The 22035-nt window shown below is 32.3% G+C and overlaps 1 protein-coding gene across 1 annotated transcript in view; it reads right to left on the bottom strand.

The window, feature by feature from the left end:
• Positions 1 to 22035, bottom strand: part of LOC118186010 (leucine-rich PPR motif-containing protein, mitochondrial-like) — a 202506-nt gene that overhangs the window by 110557 nt on the left and 69914 nt on the right. Inside the window, exons 16-17 of the mRNA XM_085827326.1 lie at positions 14506 to 14557; positions 6995 to 7077 (exon numbers count right to left, since the gene is read on the bottom strand). Coding sequence (XP_085683452.1) covers positions 6995 to 7077; positions 14506 to 14557 — 135 coding nt within the window. The remainder of the gene's footprint in view (positions 1 to 6994; positions 7078 to 14505; positions 14558 to 22035) is intronic.

The following is a 22035-nucleotide window of genomic DNA, read 5'->3' as shown; positions in this document are numbered from 1 at the left end:
AAAAGACTAATTTGAACATTGTCCATTTTCTTCCTATTTAAATGTGGTGTAAAAATATTTGTTTAAAACTTAAAATTTTCGGCCTGAAAATTTGGAAACTTATGAGAGAAGTTATCTTTTCTCTTTAAGCAATTGAGCAAGCCGAGCTTATAAACTTTCGAAATTTACAGAACTTTTCCCTTTGGCAAAAGTCTCTTTGTTGGGGAAGAGGCTGTAACAGCTTTAAATAATATTAAAATCTTGTAGTTTAAATAATTTAAATAGATGCACATTAGGGTATTTGTGAATGGCAATATTTGAAACCAGATTTGAGTGCCTCGTGCGACTCTCGCACGAAGAATGTAATTTATTTTTAAATGTTAGAATATGTTTTCTCTTCTTGTTTCAATGTCGCCATTTTTTTTTTTTTTTTTAGTGTTAAATAAAAGTTATTACTGTGTTCCATCATTAGAGTTGCTTCATTTCGCCAAAGAAGCATGACAATGTTAATTATTTTGGAGGCACCGGCGAGATCGAATAATCGTGCGTATTTTTATTTCATTAGTTCATCACTGAACATAATATTAGTGATACCAGATTATTACTTCCTGTTAATATTGAATTGCTTTATTTTATTAGTTCATCACTGAACACAATATTAGTGATACCAGGTTATTACTTCGTGTTGATTACGGTTATTACTTCCTGTTGATATTGAATTGCCATATTTTATTAGTTCATCACTGAACGTAACTTCCTGTTGATATTGAATTGTCTTACTTTATTAGTTCATCACTGAACATAATATTAGTGATACCAGGTTATTACTTCCTGTTAATATTGAATTGCCTTATTTTATTAGTTCATCACTGAACGTAATATTAGAGATATCAGGTTATTATTTCCTGTTAACGCTGAACTGCCTTATTTTATTAGTTTATCACTTGAACGTAAACTTAGTGATACCATTTTAATGCCGTTTCTACTAGAGCTCAAAGGAAAACAAAAATAGCTGAAGAGCAGATCTTTGAACCGATGAAGGAAGAAAATAAAGCATCCAGAGATGTATTTGAAGAAGAAGTTAAATCACCAGAATTAAACGTGGAAGATGTTCACGAAAATTTGAAAAACGATAAAGAAATTAATATTGAGAATCCTTTTGCAATGCAGAGTTATCATCATCTTTCGGCTTTTGATTTAATATCAAAGCCGCTACTAATAGACGAAGAAAACAATTGTCGAAAGCAAATGACAAATGAATATTATCCGAAAGGCACAGATGAACTGAGGAAAGGCTTTGCTGTGAATTATAGCCGAGGATCTGGTCCACCATGGAAGAGATCTAGGTGCCCTCAAGAAAAAAAAAAAAAAAAAGACTAATTTGAATATTGTCCATTTTCTTCCTATTTAAATGTGGTGTAAAAATATTTGTTTAAAAGTTAAAATTTTCGGCCTGAAAATTTGGAAACTTATGAGAGAAGTTATCTTTTCTCTTTAAGCAATTGAGCAAGCCGAGCTTATAAACTTTCGAAATTTACAGAACTTTTCCCTTCGGTAAAAGTCTCTTTGTTGGGGGAGAGGCTGTAACAGCTTTAAATAATATTAAAATCTTGTAGTTTAAATAATTTAAATAGATGAACATTAGGGTATTTGTGAATGGCAATATTTGAAACCAGACTTGAGTGCCTCGTGCGACTCTCGCACGAAGAATGTAATTTATTTTTAAATGTTAGAATATGTTGTCTCTTCTTGTTTGAATGTCGCCTTTTTTTTTTTTTTTTTTTTTTTTTTTTTTGAGTGTTAAATAAAAGTTATTGCTGTGTTCCATCATTGGAGTTGCTTCATTTCGCCAAAGAAGCATGACAGTGTTAATTATTTTGGAGGCACCGGAGAGATCGAATAATCGTGCGTATTTTTATTTCATTAGTTCATCACTGAACATAATATTAGTGATACCAGATTATTACTTCCTGTTAATATTGAATTGCTTTATTTTATTAGTTCATCACTGAACGCAATATTCGCGATACCAGATTATTACTTTCTGTTAATATTGAATTGCTTTATTTTATTAGTTCATCACTGAACACAATATTAGTGATACCAGGTTATTACTTCGTGTTGATTACGGTTATTACTTCCTGTTGATATTGAATTGCCTTATTTTATTAGTTCATCACTGAACGTAACTTCCTGTTGATATTGAATTGTCTTACTTTATTAGTTCATCACGGAACATAATATTGGAATAGAAGAGATCTGGGTGCCCTCAAGAAAAAAAAAAAAAAAAAGACTAATTTGAACATTGTCCATTTTCTTCCTATTTAAATGTGGTGTAAAAATATTTGTTTAAAACTTAAAATTTTCGGCCTGAAAATTTGCAAACTTATGAGAGAAGTTATCTTTTCTCTTTAAGCAATTGAGCAAGCCGAGCTTATAAACTTTCGAAATTTACAGAACTTTTCCCTTCGGCAAAAGTCTCTGTTGGGGGAGAGGCTGTAACAGCTTTAAATAATATTAAAATCTTGTAGTTTAAATAATTTAAATAGATGAACATTAGGGTATTTGTGAATGGCAATATTTGAAACCAGACTTGAGTGCCTCGTGCGACTCTCGCACGAAGAATGTAATTTATTTTTAAATGTTAGAATATGTTGTCTCTTCTTGTTTGAATGTCGCCTTTTTTTTTTTTTTTTTTTTTTTTTTGAGTGTTAAATAAAAGTTATTGCTGTGTTCCATCATTGGAGTCGCTTCATTTCGCCAAAGAAGCATCACAGTGTTAATTATTTTGGAGGCACCGGCGAGTTCGAATAATCGTGCGTATTTTTATTTCATTAGTTCATCACTGAACATAATATTAGTGATACCAGATTATTACTTCCTGTTAATATTGAATTGCTTTATTTTATTAGTTCATCACTGAACGCAATATTAGCGATACCAGATTATTACTTTCTGTTAATATTGAATTGCTTTATTTTATTAGTTCATCACTGAACACAATATTAGTGATACCAGGTTATTACTTCCTGTTGATATTGAATTGCCTTATTTTATTAGTTCATCACTGAACGTAACTTCCTGTTGATATTGAATTGTCTTACTTTATTAGTTCATCACTGAACATAATATTAGGGATACCAGGTTATTACTTCCTGTTAATATTGAATTGCCTTATTTTATTAGTTCATCACTGAACGTAATATTAGAGATATCAGGTTATTATTTCCTGTTAACGCTGAACTGCCTTATTTTATTAGTTTATCACTTGAACGTAAACTTAGTGATACCATTTTAATGCCGTTTCTACTAGAGCTCAAAGGAAAACAAAAATAGCTGAAGAGCAGATCTTTGAACCGATGAAGGAAGAAAATAAAGCATCCAGAGATGTATTTGAAGAAGAAGTTAAATCACCAGTATTAAACGTGGAAGATGTTCACGAAAATTTGAAAAACGATAAAGAAATTAATATTGAGAATCATTTTGCAATGCAGAGTTATCATCATCTTTCGGCTTTTGATTTAATATCAAAGCCGCTACTAATAGACGAAGAAAACAATTGTCGAAAGCAAATGACAAATGAATATTATCCGAAAGGCACAGATGAACTGAGGAAAGGCTTTGCTGTGAATTATAGCCGAGGAACTGGTCCACCATGGAAGAGATCTAGGCGCCCTCAAGAAAAAAAAAAAAAAAGACTAATTTGAACATTGTCCATTTTCTTCCTATTTAAATGTGGTGTAAAAATATTTGTTTAAAACTTAAAATTTTCGGCCTGAAAATTTGGAAACTTATGAGAGAAGTTATCTTTTCTCTTTAAGCAATTGAGCAAGCCGAGCTTATAAACTTTTGAAATTTACAGAACTTTTCCCTTCGGCAAAAGTCTCTTTGTTGGGGGAGAGGCTGTAACAGCTTTAAATAATATTAAAATCTTGTAGTTTAAATAATTTAAATAGATGAACATTAGGGTATTTGTGAATGGCAATATTTGAAACCAGACTTGAGTGCCTCGTGCGACTCTTGCACGAAGAATGTAATTTATTTTTAAATGTTAGAATATGTTTTCTCTTCTTGTTTGAATGTCGCCTTTTTTTTTTTTTTTTTTTTTTTTTTTGAGTGTTAAATAAAAGTTATTGCTGTGTTCCATCATTGGAGTTGCTTCATTTCGCCAAAGAAGCATCACAAGACTCAAGTTATCTAAATTGGAACCTGACATAAAATCTCTTTGCAGCAAATATCAAGCGCAAGGAACTCGCTAAATTTAAATAATACAAATTACTAATACTTAAAATAATATTTAAAAAACTTTCACTAAAATGAGTTTGTTCTTGAATTTCAGTTTTCCATGTTTTGAAAGTTCACTTACTGTACTTGCTCACAAAATTTATAGTCATTTCTTCCTAAAATCTATCATTCAAGTTTCTTTGGTGAACATTTCAATTTTTAAATATTAAAAATTTTGTATATGCTAAGCAGGGTTGCCACTCAAACAGGAGAATGAAATTCCCTGACTTTTCCAGGTTTTCCAGGTACGTTTCAAGAAAATTCCAGTCTATCCGCGTAATGTACGTTGGCTATGCTAAGAGGTAAATTATGGTATTACTTGTATTGTGTAGCAAATTCACTTAATTATTCAATAAATCCCAGAGGACATTTATTCTTAATTATTCTTGGTATACTTTGTTTGATAATTTTGTTTACTTTTCCACTTAAGAAACTTAATAAAATTTAAGATATATACATTGGATAACAAATGTATGTTTTATTTAATTATTACTCATGATCATCACCAGTTCAACACGAGGCTAATCCGGTCCTTATAAATCACAACGCAATGCTAAATAGTTAGGTTAGATTTTAGGTAAATTTAATTTGTGTGAGGTATGTTCTTAAAAAGCACCTTAACACTTGAAAACACAAATATAATTATAATAGTTCTTGTTTTCTCCATTGAAGATTGAGATTAGAATCTTCCCAATCTGGAATAAAATAAGGCTTTTTTTGCAGACATTCTGCAGCTAAACGAAACAAAGAAATCTATTTTAATAAATTGAGGTATTTTATATTTAGTTCGCAGCATACATAAGAAAAAAATATATGCATTAAATTTCGTGATGGTATGTCATCATACTGCTACAATTAATTTCAAGATTATGCCAGAGAAAATTTCCTGAAATTTAGAAATATTATTTACTAATAATTAATAAATTTAGAGGGAAGAAGCATCATTAAATTATACGAATAACATAAAAATAAAGATAATTACTTAAAAATTGAATTAGAATAATCAACGATATTTTAGCGAATATAGTTATATTACATGGTTAGCCTAGATGACAGATTACTATTTTTTATTTTACTGCAAAATGGCAAGGTATTTATTAAAAAGAAAAGTTTAAAAAGATTTTGCGGTAAAATTCTAGTATACGGTAAGGCTTTGGCACGATTTTGAAAATTGTCGCCAAGACCAAAATGACCCGTTTACTGCACATCATCATGTCGCCCAATTCATACATGGAGATTATTTTAACCAAAAAACGTCTATGCAAAGAATCTCTAATTCTTTGGTCTATGTAAAGAAGAAAATTTTCCATACAAGTAAAATGCTATTACGCCGCTAGAATGCGGAGGGAAAATTTGCCAAGGGATTTGGCGACGGAACCTGGCGGCCAGAATTTCCCTCTCCGCGATGTGTACCGGAAATTGAGAAACGTGTTAAGAAGAAACGTTCTTTGACAAAAAGAAAGCTACGAAAATCCGTTTTTAAATTATTGCGAAAACTCCAAGAAGAAACGTTTTATCAAAGGACGTTTCTTCTTGGATTTTTCGCAATAATTTTAAAAACGGATTTTCGTAGTTTCCCCCCCCTGAAAATTACTAACCTATGAATTAATTTACTTGCGCCAAAAAATATTTTCTTTTAATTTAGAGTTTAACTACTTGCGCTAAGACTAAACTTCACGGTTGCGGTGCCGTGCGCTACAATATAGCAAGTGGTAAAGTGTCTCATTTACGCCGCTCCGCATCTGCGAGTGCAATCCAGAGCTGTAACTCGAGAAATAAACAATCTCGTTGTTAGGCGACGTATGCACCATGTTATTTTCATTTTTGCGATAAATGCTTATCGACGTGGTGTTCACGTCGCTCGCAGTTTGATACAAAAACATCTCGACGTGCGCGGCACGTCTTTTTAGCGCAAGTGGTTAAAGAAATTTTAAAGGATATTCATTTAGTGAACTCTTGATAACGTGACCTTCGAACTTCGACACCGGTTTCCAGCTTTGGCGGCAGATATATCACGCATGCACAGCTGTTTCCCTCTATGATGGAACGGAGCCACGTCTGTTGCAGAGAGGTTTTCCTTCTTTACAATACATATTCTTTGATTCTAACCTCCATGGTACCGTATACTAAGATTAAACCCATTTTGTTTTATACAAGAACAGGTACTTTCTTTAGTTCATGCACTGCACATGCGATTCTCGAGAATACTGGAAACCAAAAGTTGCGGGAAACTTGCTTTGCCTTTCTAAAAGGCAATCAAATTGGAGCTGCGAAAATTGGCTCTATGCCAGCAGACACTCACGTGATAGGCAATTCGCCAAAAAAGTTATCTCTTCCAAAGTCGGCGCAAAAATCGCTTTTTTTGGCGGGATCATTGTATGAACTTCCCTGACTTTTCCAGATTTTGACAAAAATACTTAAATTCCCTGACTTTTCCCTGAATTTTTTGGTCAATTTTTGAATTCCCTGACTTTTCCCGGTTCTCCCGGTTTTCCAGGTAGCGTGGCAACCCTGGCTAAGGGAAACTTAATAATTTTAGAGAAGATTAGGTGGGGCATAGCACAAATAAGGTTGGGAAACACTGATATAAATCAATATTTATGTAAATATATACAAAGATGAAAAAAATCTATACTTTAAAATGTTTATGTGAATTAAATGAAATTCAGAAAAACAGAGCAGTAAGCATAATTTGATCTATAAAACAACATAAACAGATTTCAACAATTACTTCATTATCTCTATGCCTTAAAAATTGATCGAAGGCCCTCTGGTTTGTTAGAAGTATTTCAGCAAGGAATTTTCCACGCACTTCTGTAAAAAAAAAATAATAGTTACAGACATTATAACATCAGTTAAAAAATCCTACAATAAAATCAAATGAAATAATTTCCTTAATGTTCTATTTTAAAAAAAAAAAAAATACATACAGTACAAAGTCCGAAATCCAAACATCCAATATCTGGAATGATCTAATATCCAGACTTTTGACAACCAGAATTTTTTTTTTAACAAAATCTAAGAAATCTAAGAAAAAAATCTAATCTAAAAAAACTAAAAATCTAAGAAATGATAATAGTAAAAAAAGGGGGGTTGCAATAAAAGCTATTCTTCTCCTGACTCGCTGAGATTCCTATATGTCACTTTAAAGGCACTGCATTGATTGGCAGATACATGAATTAAAACTCATATTCTTAGCTGCTAATTCTTAGTGGCTCTTTTCAGTTGTCTCAGTTGATCCTGTGAAGGGGGCATAACAGATTAAAAATTCCTCAAGGGTAGTCTTCTAAGATAATCTGTAAAAGAAAAAAAGAGGCATTTTCACCTCCCTGCATTGTAAAAACAGCAATGGGTATATGATTTCAGGAAGCAACCAAAAGCCTTTAGATCTCTCACCTTTTATTGGCAACATGATGTGCTTAACTGTTAATAGACAAGACCATTTTCATCTACATTTTAAAACTACAATGGTTATATGCTTGATCAACCCATCATGATCAATGGTCTACAATGGTCAATGCTCTGTATAGTAAGCAGCAGCACAGATTGAGGAAAACATGTGAGACAGTAAGATGTTGAGTCCAACTTAGTAAATCCAGTATTAAAATAATTACTCGTTTACTTTCAATACACAAAGTCATTAGATAATGCCACTTATTCAGTAGCTTTCATTTTGGCTTCCTTAGGAATAACAATATGACAGAAGTCAGCCATGACTGCACTTCTAGCTCGAGTGATTGTGGAGAGGATGGGGAACATTTTTGTTTCTGGCCTAAACAAGGGACATTCAACCTTGTGCATGTAGTGAAGTAGGTCTTGTGCTCTTGAACATCCATGTTTAATCATAAACATTTCGTTTTGACTCTTAGAAATTCTCTGCGAGAAAACTTGCTCCATAATATCTCTGAAAATGTGACTTGTTCTTTCTTTGGAAGAGTTTACCTCCAGTAAGAGAGCTGCTAAATGACCAAAACCTTAAAATCCTCTGCAAATACTTATTAGCAATAGATTAACTACTATAGATGATGTTGAAAACCTTGACCAAACTCATGACAACAGTAAAAAATATGGCTCTGTTAACCCTAGTGACAATAAGTCTAATACTATGCTACACACCTTAATCGAAACTGCAGCTGAACATCATAACATCCTTAGTAACTTGGGCATTAACACAACAGTTAACTTCACAGGAAAATCTCATGCAGAAGCCCTTACAGTGATTCCAGAAATGAAGAACGACTCCAACATCATCACTAATTATTTAGACAGAAATTCTACAGAATATTACACGGTTAAGCATAAATCAGATAGACTCACCAAAGTTGTCATTAAAAGACTCCCAGTTAGTTGCTCAGTTGAGGAAATTTCCTCTTAATTAACTCCTTTAAATTTCAAAGTTCTTAAAGTTCCACTACTCAGACATTTCAAAAATAAAACTCTGCTTCTTACCTTAAAAGTTCATGTGCTGACAGCTCAGAACATCAATGAAGTTACAATTCAGTTACGATCCTGTTAAACTTTGTCACAAAATCTGAAAACCATCCAGGTAATCACGCAAAGCTCTTATCATGGATTTCTACAGTTTAAAAAATACTGCAAATTTGCATGCAGCTCTACTGTTAGATCCAACAAAAGTTATGCATCAGCCATTAAAAAATTAACTTCAAAATTTTCACTGATATTAGCATTTCCAAATTTCTCAACTTGATCAACAAAAAACATAACCCAAACAAAAACACAAGTAGCAATACTAAAAACTTCATTATGATATACAACCTGCTTGAACAGACCACTAATTAACCTATTTTTCATATATCACTTTTAGTTCTACTAGCCAAGTAGTTTTCCATCTATGATTATGGCTGTGAACAGATTCCTGTTTATATATATACAGTACAAAATCCAAAATCCGGACGTCCAATATCCGGAATAATCTAAAATCCAGACCTCAAAACCACCAACGTTTTTCGCATAGGCTTTACGCATCGCATTTGATGCCCCCCTCCATGCATAATAAAACATCTGGAGAGTCCCGATTTTTTATTTCACTTCAACACTAAATAAAATACCTTATTATTGAAGAAACAATCATTTTAGCATAAATTTATATGATCAGTAATTTGGCTCTGTTGCTGCATATCTGCTTGACACACATCTCAAACCAAAACATTCCACACAGATACATAGTTGATCTGACGCCAACACGGCGAATCATTATTTATTATACTTTCCTTTTATCACTGCATGTTTATCAACACATGACAACTTGAGTAATGGCTCAAGTAGTGATAGCTAAACATATTTTTTTATGTTAGTAATTGAATAATAAAGGAGTATGGTAACCTTTTATGTTGACATTACACTTGGCGTACAGATTTAAATTAAATTCGCTAAAAAATTTTCACGATGAAAAATTTAACAAAAATTTATTTCCATATGTAAAAAATAGATTTGTTGATGATACTCATAGACCCAAAGATTACATTTAGGGCAATTTGAATTAAGAATAACTGATTTGTTATTTACATAAAACCAGAACCAGCTCCAGGGCTCATATGGCCGCACCGGATTAAGAATTTAGGACCCACAGAGACTGCAATCAGACGGTAAGATATCTAGTGCCTGCCCTCAATTAGGCTTAAGCATATGTGGGAATTTATTTATTCAGAACTCTGATAAGCCTTAAGCATGTGCAAGAAATAGAGCATGTGCAAGTATAATAAATAACTAATACAATTCAGGTTTAATTGTCTAAGTGCACGATAGAAGCGAGATAAAATTTAAGGGAACAACTTGTTACTCACCAAGCTCATGATGAATACCCAAATATGTAGAGTGAAGGTTAGCTAAATTTGATGTTGATAGACGTGATTTTTAAAGGTTTTCGGATATCACAAAACAAAGGTGAAATTTTCCAATTAACAGATTTTGTAAAGAAATGTGGAGAAGCGGTAATAAATGAAGATGATATAAAAGAAGTTTTTTATTGCGATGACAATGCTTCTCAATCATCAGTCAATGATTGTGATGATAATGCTTCTCAATCATCAGTCAATGATTGTGATGATAATGCTTCTCAATCACCAATCAATGAATGAATGGTGAAATCTGTAGTATGGTTCTAGATCTAGGAAATACCGCTACCGATAGGAAGAAAGTCACAGAGAAGTTACTGAAAATGAAAAGATTTCGATTGACAAGTTAGTTGGAATTCTCGACACAGTTACAGGACTTCAACAATGTAATTGAACAAGAGATTATGTCTGTCTACAAAATTAAAGAGAAAGTATTAACACAAAAAACGATGCAACTTACATTGAAAGAAATGTATAATAAGTTAAACAAATAAATATTAAGCTTTTTTTTTGTAAATTTTGATACCATTTAGATCATAAATACTTCATTATTTCATAAATCACGATTTCATATTTTTATTTTTATAATTTCTACTTGCCATCTTACTAGATTTAAACTGATATTCTAATAACGGAAAAACCCCAAATCCTGAATCGCCCAAGTCCTGACGATCTCCGAATTTCAGACTTTGTACTGTGTATACATATTATGTTTACTCCCGTAATAGTTGCACTTTTTTGGCCAACTTTTCATTGTGAAAATCTAGGTGTGACTATTATGCATGGAAATCTGCTACATATTATTGTACACTTTTGATGATTTTTTCTGCTTACAAACAGGGGTGCAACTATTATGCGAAGGCGACTATTACATAAGTAAACACAGTTTATGGCACAAAGAAAAAGTGGGAAGGTCTATGTCTCCCGTTCTACTGGGCCAGTTGACGAAATTCAACTTGCATTTTTCATGTCTCAAAAGTGTGACTTGGAATATGTATTAGATTTATGTATAGCACTTTCTAATATAAGTATTTTGACACAGAATCGGACTTTTCTGAAATGACATGCCAAATTTTTTTCATATTTCAATTCTACGACTCAAATTATGCCAAACTGCCAAGTTTTGTAAAAATTGCATGAGTAGTTTTAAAACAATTAGCCTTACAAATTTTAGCTCCTCAATGCTAATTGAATTTGATATATTTATTAATAATTCATTATTTATTACACTTACTTGATTCCTTCTTCCAGAATTCGAAATTTTGGTTCATTCCAAATAAAATTCACCTGTTTTTTATGATTTATTTTTAAAATTTGTATTTTAAAATAAATTTTAAAATTTTTTGAAAAAATTTGGAATTACAAACTATAAAATTTTTACCATCATCTTAAAGTAGATGTATTTCTAAGTATACCTACAAAAAATTAAACTGAAAAAAATTGCACCAAGATAAATTTTTTAATTTCTCCATGCATTTCACACCAAATTTTACAAAACTTAATATTTAGGCATAATTTGAATCATAGAATCGAAATATGGGAAAAAATTCAGAAAAAGTCCGATTTTGTGTCAAAATACCTATATTAGAACAGTGCTACATATATAAATCTAATGCACATCTTAAGTCGCACTTTTGAGACAAGAAAAATGCAATTTGAATTTCGTCAAGTGGCCCAGTAGATTGGGAGATATAGAACTGTGCCTTTTTTCTTTTTTGCGCATTGTAAATATATTTGTCAATATCTATTCTCCTGCTTTCTCCAGCCAATCAATAGCTGCTGATCACTCTCCATGCATCTTCACATCGCACCTACAAAGTTGCCTCTTTTGCATTGTTTTCATCACCGGGAATTGTAATTCCCTGCCATGGACTTTGTCATATATTAATGCTATGTTAGTTGTTTCATGCCATTCCACACACGATATGCCTTTCCAGCCCAGGTGCCTGCATAAGTGATCTCAATCATTTCAAGCTAAACAGCATGTACCAAAACATATTTGTATGAAGATGGGTGTAACTTATACAGGTTTTCTTTTTTTGGCAGACTAGTAGGGAAAAGAAATTACATTCCAAAGAACACAACTTCAGTTCACATAGCAAATTGTGCTTTTCCTCGACTTATGATCAAGTTTTTTTCTTTTTACAGGCTATAATTACCACAGCTATCTTACCAAAATTAAAGTTCGAATACATCGAAAAGAGTTTCTAATGTTGAAATTGTAGCAGGATCTGATAAACAAATGCATATTCAGTACTTGCTTGAAGAAGCCTTGAAGAAATTTGGGCTAAAGAAAGTGAGATTTCAAAACTAGGCAAAACAATAACCTTTTCGTTGGCAAAATTTCCCAATTACTGGAATTAGTGAAAAAATGTGGAGAATTGATAATAATTAAAGAAGTTTTGAAGTTATACACTATATATCCACCATATATAGTTATCCACTATATATTAATATCTGAAGTTTTCCACTGGGATGATAATGCCCAAATCAACAATCAACTAACATACAGAGAAATACGTTGTATGGTTTTAACTCCAGGAAATATCACTACCGAGAGTGACAAAGAGGTTATTGAGAAGAAAAAGCTTCAATTTAAATTTAATAGGAATTATAGACATGACAGTTTCAGTACTTGAACAGTGGAACTTTGGAATTAAACAAGAAATTATGTCTATGTATAAAATTATGTATTATGTATAAAATTATGTATGTGAAATTATGTATAAAATTAAAGGGAATGAAAGGAAAGTATTAGCCCCCCCCCCAAAAAAAAAAATAAAATGAAGAAGCTTAAACAGCTACATTAAGAGAAATTTGTTAATAAAACAAACAAATAAATATTCAGATTTTTTGTGAAATTTTGACTTTCTTGAGGTTATAAATGTTTCATTACTTCATAAACGACTATTTCACATTGTTAGTTTTGTGGTTTTTTTTTTTTGTTTTTTTTTTTTTTTTTTTTTTTTTTTTTTTTTTTTTTTTTGGTTGTTATCTTCTTTGATTTAAACTGATGATCTAAAATCTGGAATAGCTGAAGTCCCGACAAGTCAACATCTTGAACTTTGTACTGTATATTTTAAAACATAAAATTTGTTTTTACAAGATTTATTTTATGCTACATTAAAAAAAAAAAAAAAAAAAAAAAAAATTGCTGAAACAGTCAGAAAGAAAAAGCATGAAAAAAGGGGCATGCATAATTTCACTCTCAAATTTTGAGAGAATTCCAAAATTTTCCCAAATCTTAGTGGCAGCAGGCAGCAATATTTGATTTTTCAGTTCAAAGTATAAACATTTTCATTCACCTTATTCACATTCTATATTAAAAACTGAAGCACCAACAAATGCTTTAAGTGCTTAATTACATTACTAATTTTTCTGTTAATGACACACATTACAAGGTGATACGATAATACTATAGATGACAAATTTTATGTAAAACTGTTAAGCATTTTGAAAATAACTAGTTGTTCAATTTATACAATGGCAAAATGAACAGAGGGTTATATTGATAATATAAATGTCAAAAAATATAAACAAAAATTTTAAGGAAAATGTCTCTGGTCAAACATTTTAGCAATTAATGCTAAAGACATAATTCAAAATGACTGGCAGCCAACAGAGTAAAACCTGGTATAAAAGCAATAACATTTTATAATAATTGTAGTAAAAATCTTAACCTCTCCTAGGCATATACTAACTAATTCCATTAAAATGATTCAATGTTATTAGAATATATTATATTAAAAAAAAAGATAAAAATGAGAGTAGAAAACTTCAACAATACTTCTTTCTTCATAATTTTAATTTAATTTCGACACAGCAGTTTTTAAAATGAAATTTTAATATCAAAATAATACTTCGTAGATTTTCTACTGATGATCTTCAGTTATAGTGTGCAAAAATGGAAAACTGACTTCATCAAGAGAAACTGACTTGGCATTTAATGTGTCACTAAAGAACAAAATTTACTAATTTATATAGTTTATATTGTTTCTTATTATTTATGGTTTGCATATACTGAAGACTGATCTGTAATTGCTTATAAATCAGTTATCTAATCATCAGTATTCACATTCTTGCATTTCAAAATTTCATGAAAACTGGGGCCAAAAAAAAAAATGACTAACAACAATTTTTTGATCATGCATGTTTTTGCATATTGGTACCTTGTTAAATTTTGGCAATGTTATATTTTGTTAACGTCCTATTTGTTAATGATACATATTCAAACACCATAATGCATCTAAAGATCTTATGCTTATCACAATAACTAAATATCAAGATATCAGAAAATACTTGTTGAAAAATATACAAAATTGAAAGACCATGACAAACACAACCAAAAAAGAACTCTGATGAAAGATTAAAAAAAATCATACAAAACCTTTAGAATCTTTTTCAGTTAATCCAACATTTTTCATAATATAATTTAAAACCTATTAAAAAAAGAAATAATGAAGTAAGACATAACATATAACAACTTTATTTCATTTAGCACAATCTACAGTACAAATTTCATTATACTTTTATATATTTGTTTTAAATAAAAGAAAAACTCAGTAGTTTTGTCAAATGTTAGCTGAAAACTTTTGATAAATATACTTAACCTTCTTTTTATGAAAATACTTCTTTTCCATACAATTCTAATTTAACAAAGTTTGGGGTGGAGGAGAGGGTAATTCTGTTTTTGCATGGCCGATTTTCATCTACCATGATTCAAACAGCCCCATTTTAAGCAATTTTTCCCATCTGAATTTAATTCCAATAAATACAGCATGAATATATAGCATAATGTCGCATTTTTTTCTTTTTAATTTATAAAATCAATAAGAATCTCTACTCCTCCTCATTTTTTTAAAACCATTTCTCAACTCTATGGATTTTAGAAAACCAGCCTGAGATTGGCTATTCTTTTCTCAGAAAATATGACAGAAAACTGCATTTTTAGAAGAAATTATATACGTGATATATATTTAGAAGAAATTATATCAAAAATAAATTTTATACGTGAGTGTATGTAATAGAAAATGATGTATTAATGTTGATGGCATAGAATCTAGATCCATACCGAAGAGTAAACTTGGCACTAAAGTAAGATTAAATATTCAGAAAAATAAGATTAAATATTCAACTTAATTTCAATTGACATTCGCAGCTACAATTTTCTAATCATACCTATTCAAGAACATTTACATTTTTGACACAGCTGCAATAGGAAGAAAGTAAAGTGAAATACAGTCAAAAGTCGGACGTCCATAATCCGGACCTCAAAGCTACAAACTTTGTGCGCGTGCGTCAACGCATAATATCTTTACGCATGCTCATATGCATCTACAGATGCACATAATACGTTTACGCAGGTGCGTTTAATGTATAACGGACGGTATAAGCTAAGCTAAAATTATCTATTTCAGTAATGTTGCAGATTGCGTTGTTCCTTAATCTTCTAATTGAATCTGGCTTATTACTTTTTGCAGACTGTTAGAGCAATTTTATAAAAGTAAGCTTGAACTTTCGATTACGTCACAAAGAATTTCTGATTCTGGAGCTACCAAAGGAAGCAAAATAATGTTTGGCTTTGTATCAAAACAAAGCGAAACATGCTTTCGCTTTGTTCAACAAAAAGTGGAAAAAAAAAAAAGTAGAACTGCTGCAAAAAATGGATAAAGGCATAACCTTTGATTCTCTAACTATTCCGAAATATGTTTATCAATTTCACGCTTCTCTGCAAGCGGGGGATACGCAGCATGCAATAAACTGGAAGTTGATCTGTCAACACTATCCTTACCTTCAGGGCAGATGTTTTTATTTTATTCGGCTTATAATTCCTTACTAAATGTAGTATTTCATCTCGAAGTACTCCGTCTTTGATATGATTTAAATCAAATTCCTCGTCATTATAAATATCACAAATAGACATTAGTTTCCTCCTTGCAATTTTTTAATTTCGACTATGCGTAATGTATGCTTTACGCTTGCACGCGTTGAAAGAAATGTTTAATAAAGTAAATAAATAAATATTAAGCTTTTTTTTTTTTTTTTTTTTGTAAATTTTGATACCCTTTAGATCATAATTGCTCTTTATTTCATAAATTACGGTTTCATATTTTTAATTTTATAATTTTTGCATGCCATCTTACCAGATTTAAGCTGATGATCTATAATCCGGAAAAAGCGATAATCTGGAATTGCCGAAGTTTCAACGAGTCCGGATTAAAGACTTTTGACTGTAGTATCTTAACGGGAAGATCCATAGAAGTGCACAATTATCTAATATGGTAGCTTATTGAAAAAAAAAAAGGTTTCAGTTCTCAAAATTTTGAGTTCAGGTTCTAAATAAACGACATCGTCAGTGTTACGCAAGGTTGATCATGACAATCTATGTCATTAGAATGTCAGAGATTGATCTAGAAATAATGCAGTCCAGAAAAGTTATTATTATTTTTAGAACAAAGGGCAAAATTAATGACTGTTGCTGATATAAATTAGAATTTTGAGATTCACACATTTTCTAGCTTACACACACGTATATATATATTGTTGTGTGCGCACGGGTTCGTTACGAAATGAATGCACAAGTCCGATGAAAAATGAAGAAAATTTATTATTATCACAATAAATGATTAAATGTCCTCAAATAATCGTGCAGTATCACAATATATCACAGTAGTTATCTTCTAACTACTCAAACGGAAGCCAAACTTACAACTGTGGCATAAATGCAATAATAAGCATTACATTACAATAATAAACAACATGAACAATAAATGCAATAAATAAAACAAATCAAATGCTATCAAATACAAATCAAATACTAAATATACATTTAGAAACAAAAAGGACCATGGTCTTACACTATTTACAATTATTTACATTACGTACTATGGCCATAGTAATGAGCTGACCTGTCGTAATGAACGACTTTAGGCTTAGAGTTTGAAGACTTACGGATCCGAACCACAATGTCATTCAGCCTGTTTAGGACCGTGTACGGACCATCCCAAGGTGACTGCAATTCCGGACAAAGTCCGTTCCGTTGAGTCGGATTCCATAACCACACCTTGTCTCCTTCGTGGAATTAATGTTCAGTAGCTCTCGTGCGTAGCCGGTCTTCATCTTCTCCGTCGCCAAATTGACTCGCTCTCGTGCAAAGTTGTGCATCCCTTCAAACCGGACCTGGAGATCTTAAATATATTCCTCAGGCCATGAAGGAGCACCTAGAGGGCGATCAAACAAGAGATCACAAGGCAGACGAAGGTCACGACCGAAGAGCATCTGTGATGGGGAATAGCCGGTAGTCTCGTGGACAGCACTGCGGTAAGCCAGTAAAACCAGTGGTAATTTCTTGTCCCAATCCTGTTGGTTTCTGGAAACCATTAATGAGAGGTTATTAAGGATGGTTCGATTGAACCTCTCTACCATGCCATCCGACTGGGGATGTAATGGCATCGTTTGAGTTTTGTCAATGCTGAGTAGTTTGCAGAAATCTTTGATTACCGCCGACATAAAATTCCTTCCCTGATCGGATTGTAACTAAAGAGGCACTCCGAACCTGGAAATCCAGTGCTGTACCATCACCTCAGCTATTGTGACAGCCTCTTGATCAGGAATAGGGTACGCTTCGGGCCACTTGGTGAAGTAATCAATGACAATGAGTGTGTATTTGTTGCAATCAGCAGTTCGTGGCAGAGATCCCAAGATGTCGAAGGCGATACGTTCAAAAGGTGCCCCTACGTTGCAACGTTGCAGCTTGCCTCGGCTGCGTCTCTTCAGTTCTTTCCGACCTGCACAGGCATCGCAAGATTGGCACCACTTTTGCATGCCATCCTTTGCATTATTCCAGTAAAAGCGCTCACGAACTCTCTGGAAGGTCTTCATTATTCCAAAGTGACCTCCTGTAGGGCTGTTATGTAGTTCTTTAAGGACATCAGGAAACTGGGATCTTAGAAGTATCAGTTGCCATTGGAATGTCTTCCCATCATTCGATTCGAATTTTCGGTATAAGACGCCGTTTCGAATGTGAAGTGAATTCCAGAGCGCCCAGTATTTTTTTTTTTTTTTTTAGGACTATAGATAGAGATGTCCTGCCATGTAGGTTTTCTGTTTGATGACTCCATCAAATCAATTATGGGTTTAATGTCACGGTCTTCCAGCTGGTCTTTCCTGACTTCATTATCACTTCACGGGTCTGGATCAGCCGATGTTGATGTTGTAATTTGGCGAGCTACCGGACTCAGCAGCTCGTATTTCCCTTCGACCCTGGAACAATATCGGCAGCTTTCTTGGCAAGGTCTTCTAGACAGGGCGTCGGTGTTTCTGTGTGATGATCACTTACGATGACGGATAGTGATGTCATATTCCTGGAGTGTTTCCGTGTTTTTCTGTTGGCGGGATTTTAACTGAAGCCTGCTGTAGTCTTTTAAACACTTCTCCCTAAAGCGCAGCTCCAACGCGCCGGACAGAGCTTCGAAATCTAACCTTTTGTTTTAGGGAAGAGTCTAAAGGATATTCACTGTGTCTGTTTTCAAAGAAGCGGCGAGGTGACAGGCCTTAGCTTGGGAATCCCATCCATTCGCTTCCGCCACTATAGAAAATTGTGTTTTATACACTTGCTAAGAAGTCTTCCCATCATATGTAGATAACTTCAGAGAGGGACGAGCAGGCATGGGCAAAAATTTAAAACCATCACTATTGTTCCCTGCCGTCGCTACGAATTTCTTTAAAATATCCACTTTTTTTGCTACTGCAGAAACCCTATCATCAATTTGTTGTTCGATTTGGTGTTGGATGGCACAAACTCTTCCTTCAATTCGTTCTTCCACAGCAGAAACTCTCCTTTCTATATGTTCTGTTACAGAAGAAATGCTTTTTTCTATTTCTTCTTTCACTGAAGGAACTCTTTCTTCAATTTGATCTTTTACGGAAGAAACGTTTTCTTCAATTTGCCCAACTTTATTTTCAACTGTGTCAATTCTGCCTTCCATAGCTTCAAATTTATTTTCTATTATGAAGGTAATTTCTCTTTTTATTTCTTCTTGACCTGTTTCAATCTTTTGTTGTCCTACTTTAATCTTTTGTTGTCCTGCTTCAATCTTTTCCTGAGTAGTTTCATTTCTTCTTTAACGGAGTTGACAGCCTCTTCCATCTTTTCTTGGAAAGCAGCAAATGCAGTCATAATTTGCCTGAATTGTTCTTCCATCGCTCTTGTAATTGGCATTAAAACCCCCACTCCTGACATCCAAAATTATTGCGTGCGTACGGGTTCGTTACGAAATGAATGCACAAGTCTGATGAAAAATGAAGAAAATTTATTATTATCACAACAAACATGATTAAATGTCCTCAAATAATAGTGCAGTATCACAATATATCATAGTAGTTATCTTCTAACTACTCAAACGTTTAAGAGAACTTAAAACAGCTAAAGAAAGCTAATCTGTGAATTCGCTACAGTCAACAAGAGCAGTTTTCTTAAAACAACAACAAACTAACTAATAATCACTGACTAACTGAATTGAGAGGTTTTCCACTTTTTTATAAGATTTTTTAAATCACGCGCGAGAACTTTGTGGAAATTTCTCGAAATCAAAAAGAGATATTTATTAATGTTACATGCACGTGCTCTTCTATTTTGAATTTTCCGGCTTAGCTTTCTTTTAATATTCGTCACGCGCTGCACTGCACGGGAAATAAAACCATTTCATTTACAATTCAACTAACATTAGCTATTTAAATACCAAATCCGTAACAATATCATTACAAATTTTGTTTTTTGTTAGATATTTTTAGCAGAATTATAATTGAAATTGTATTTCCCCATGCAATGCAGCGCGAGACGAAATTTAAGAGAAAGCTCTGCCAAAAAAGTAAAAATGCAAGAGCATGTGCATTTAACATAACAAATTTTTAGCTAAAACTTAATATTATATATTTTATTTATTTCAGTATTATCTATTTTAAACCAAGGAATTCAATAATTTTAAAAAAAGCAAGAACATTTATCTTTATTAAAGTTACATAGATGTAAAGATAGTACGTTCATGTGTAGCTACTGCAGATAGCTTAGATATATGCAGATAGTGTTGAAAAATTTCTAAAATGAGAAAATTTCTTTAAAAATTTATCTTGGTAATTTATACTTAAACTGAATAAATGTCATTGAACACTGTGTTAGCTGTAACTGTAATTACATCCTCTTATTGCTTTCCAGCAGAAATTACTAGAACTCTCTCGCAACCAATTGAAAGCTTTAAAAAGTCAGAGAGAGACATCTCAGCCCAGTTGTTTAGTTAGCTGCTGCTAATGTTTATCAGATTAGCTTTCTCTGTGCTGCCCTTTGCATTCTATTTAATGTTTTTAGTAATTTAAAGTATAACTACTGATTATTGCTGCATGATATTGTGAACATTTGTACAAATATTTCTGAGAAAAAGTCCACTGTTCTATTATATTTCTTTTGCTAAGAATAAATTTTAACCTTTTATTGCACTTGTGCATTCAATCTATTATGAACCCATACACACGCAACAAGAAATAATATATAAAGACAGATAAAAATTACAATTACAGTTGTAATGCTGGCTTTTTGCACATATGTAAGTATGAGTAATAAGCTTATTTCACATAAAATATCTCTCTAATTTTTGCTTTTTTAACACATGCAATTAGTAATAAACATTTTACACAGCTTCACATTTCAAATTTATTATGCATCTGCAATTTTCAGCTAAAACTTAATATTATATATTTTATTTATTTCAGTATTATCTATTTTAAAACAAGGAATTCAATAATTTTAAAAAAAAGCAAGAACATTTATCTTTATTAAAGTTACATAGATGTAAAGATAGTACGGTTCATGTGTAGCTACTGCAGATAGCTTAGATATATGCAGATAGTGTTGAAAAATTTGTAAAATGAGAAAAAATTCAAAAATCCCCAACCAGAATACACATATGAAATCATGAATTCTGAGAATAAAAATGAAGTGGAATCTCATGCTTCAAATGTTTCTCATCATGAACAAATTGATTCACAAACAAACTTACGAAATAAAAAACATTTTGGGTGAGAAATGACATCTTGGGCAATGAACACTTAAGCTAATAGCAAAACTATACCACAAAACACAAAAGAAGGTCACTTGATAGGTGAACTATATATACATGGTTGCAGTCATTAAAATTTCTAGGATAGGAAATATAAAGTATCTGCATTGCTCTCACTAGAACTTGAACTCCGGAACTTCTAAATGCTAGCTGGACCGCACAGTCATGCAGTAACCGAGACAGGACAAAATTAAAAGATAATATTACTGCAAAGTTAGACACATTAAATTTTGTATTAGTCTATGCACAAACTATGTGAGATGACAAACTAGGAATATCAGCGAATAAGAGTGAACTGCTATATAGCTTTTGTTCCATGCACATCTCTGCTCAAATTCACAGTGATATCTCTTTAATTTCATCGTGTTTTCAGCACTTTTTGCACATGCATATGTATACATATATATAAATAATTAAATGAAACACCATGGACCAAAGAAGAATAATGACACCAGCATAAGAAAAACAAAAATGACCAGAATTATGATAAAGATTTAAAAAAAGAATAGTCAAATATAAAAGTGATGTTTACATCTTTGATCTCACTATTACGTTTGGTATCGCAAAATTTTTGTTTAATTCTTGAAAACAAATACACAATCAAAGAAAAACGGTATTACATGAGAAGTGAAATATTTCATCTAATCAAACACAGCAAAATCAGCAGCAAATTCTATGATGTTCAAAGGCAGTGCAAATCCAAAAACATTTCGTGACCCAAGTGTCAACTTTAGTTATACATCATCAGCTAAGCTTATGGGGACTTTTATCCACCTTTCAACCCGATCACGACCCATAGTTTGAAT

Source organism: Stegodyphus dumicola, chromosome 11 (assembly GCF_044657685.1).
Source record: "Stegodyphus dumicola isolate Sdum_Otavi_A_Nest chromosome 11, ASM4465768v1".
NCBI lineage: Eukaryota > Metazoa > Arthropoda > Arachnida > Araneae > Eresidae > Stegodyphus > Stegodyphus dumicola.
Note: the sequence above shows the minus strand (reverse complement) of the source record. Positions and strands in the feature narration are given on the sequence as shown.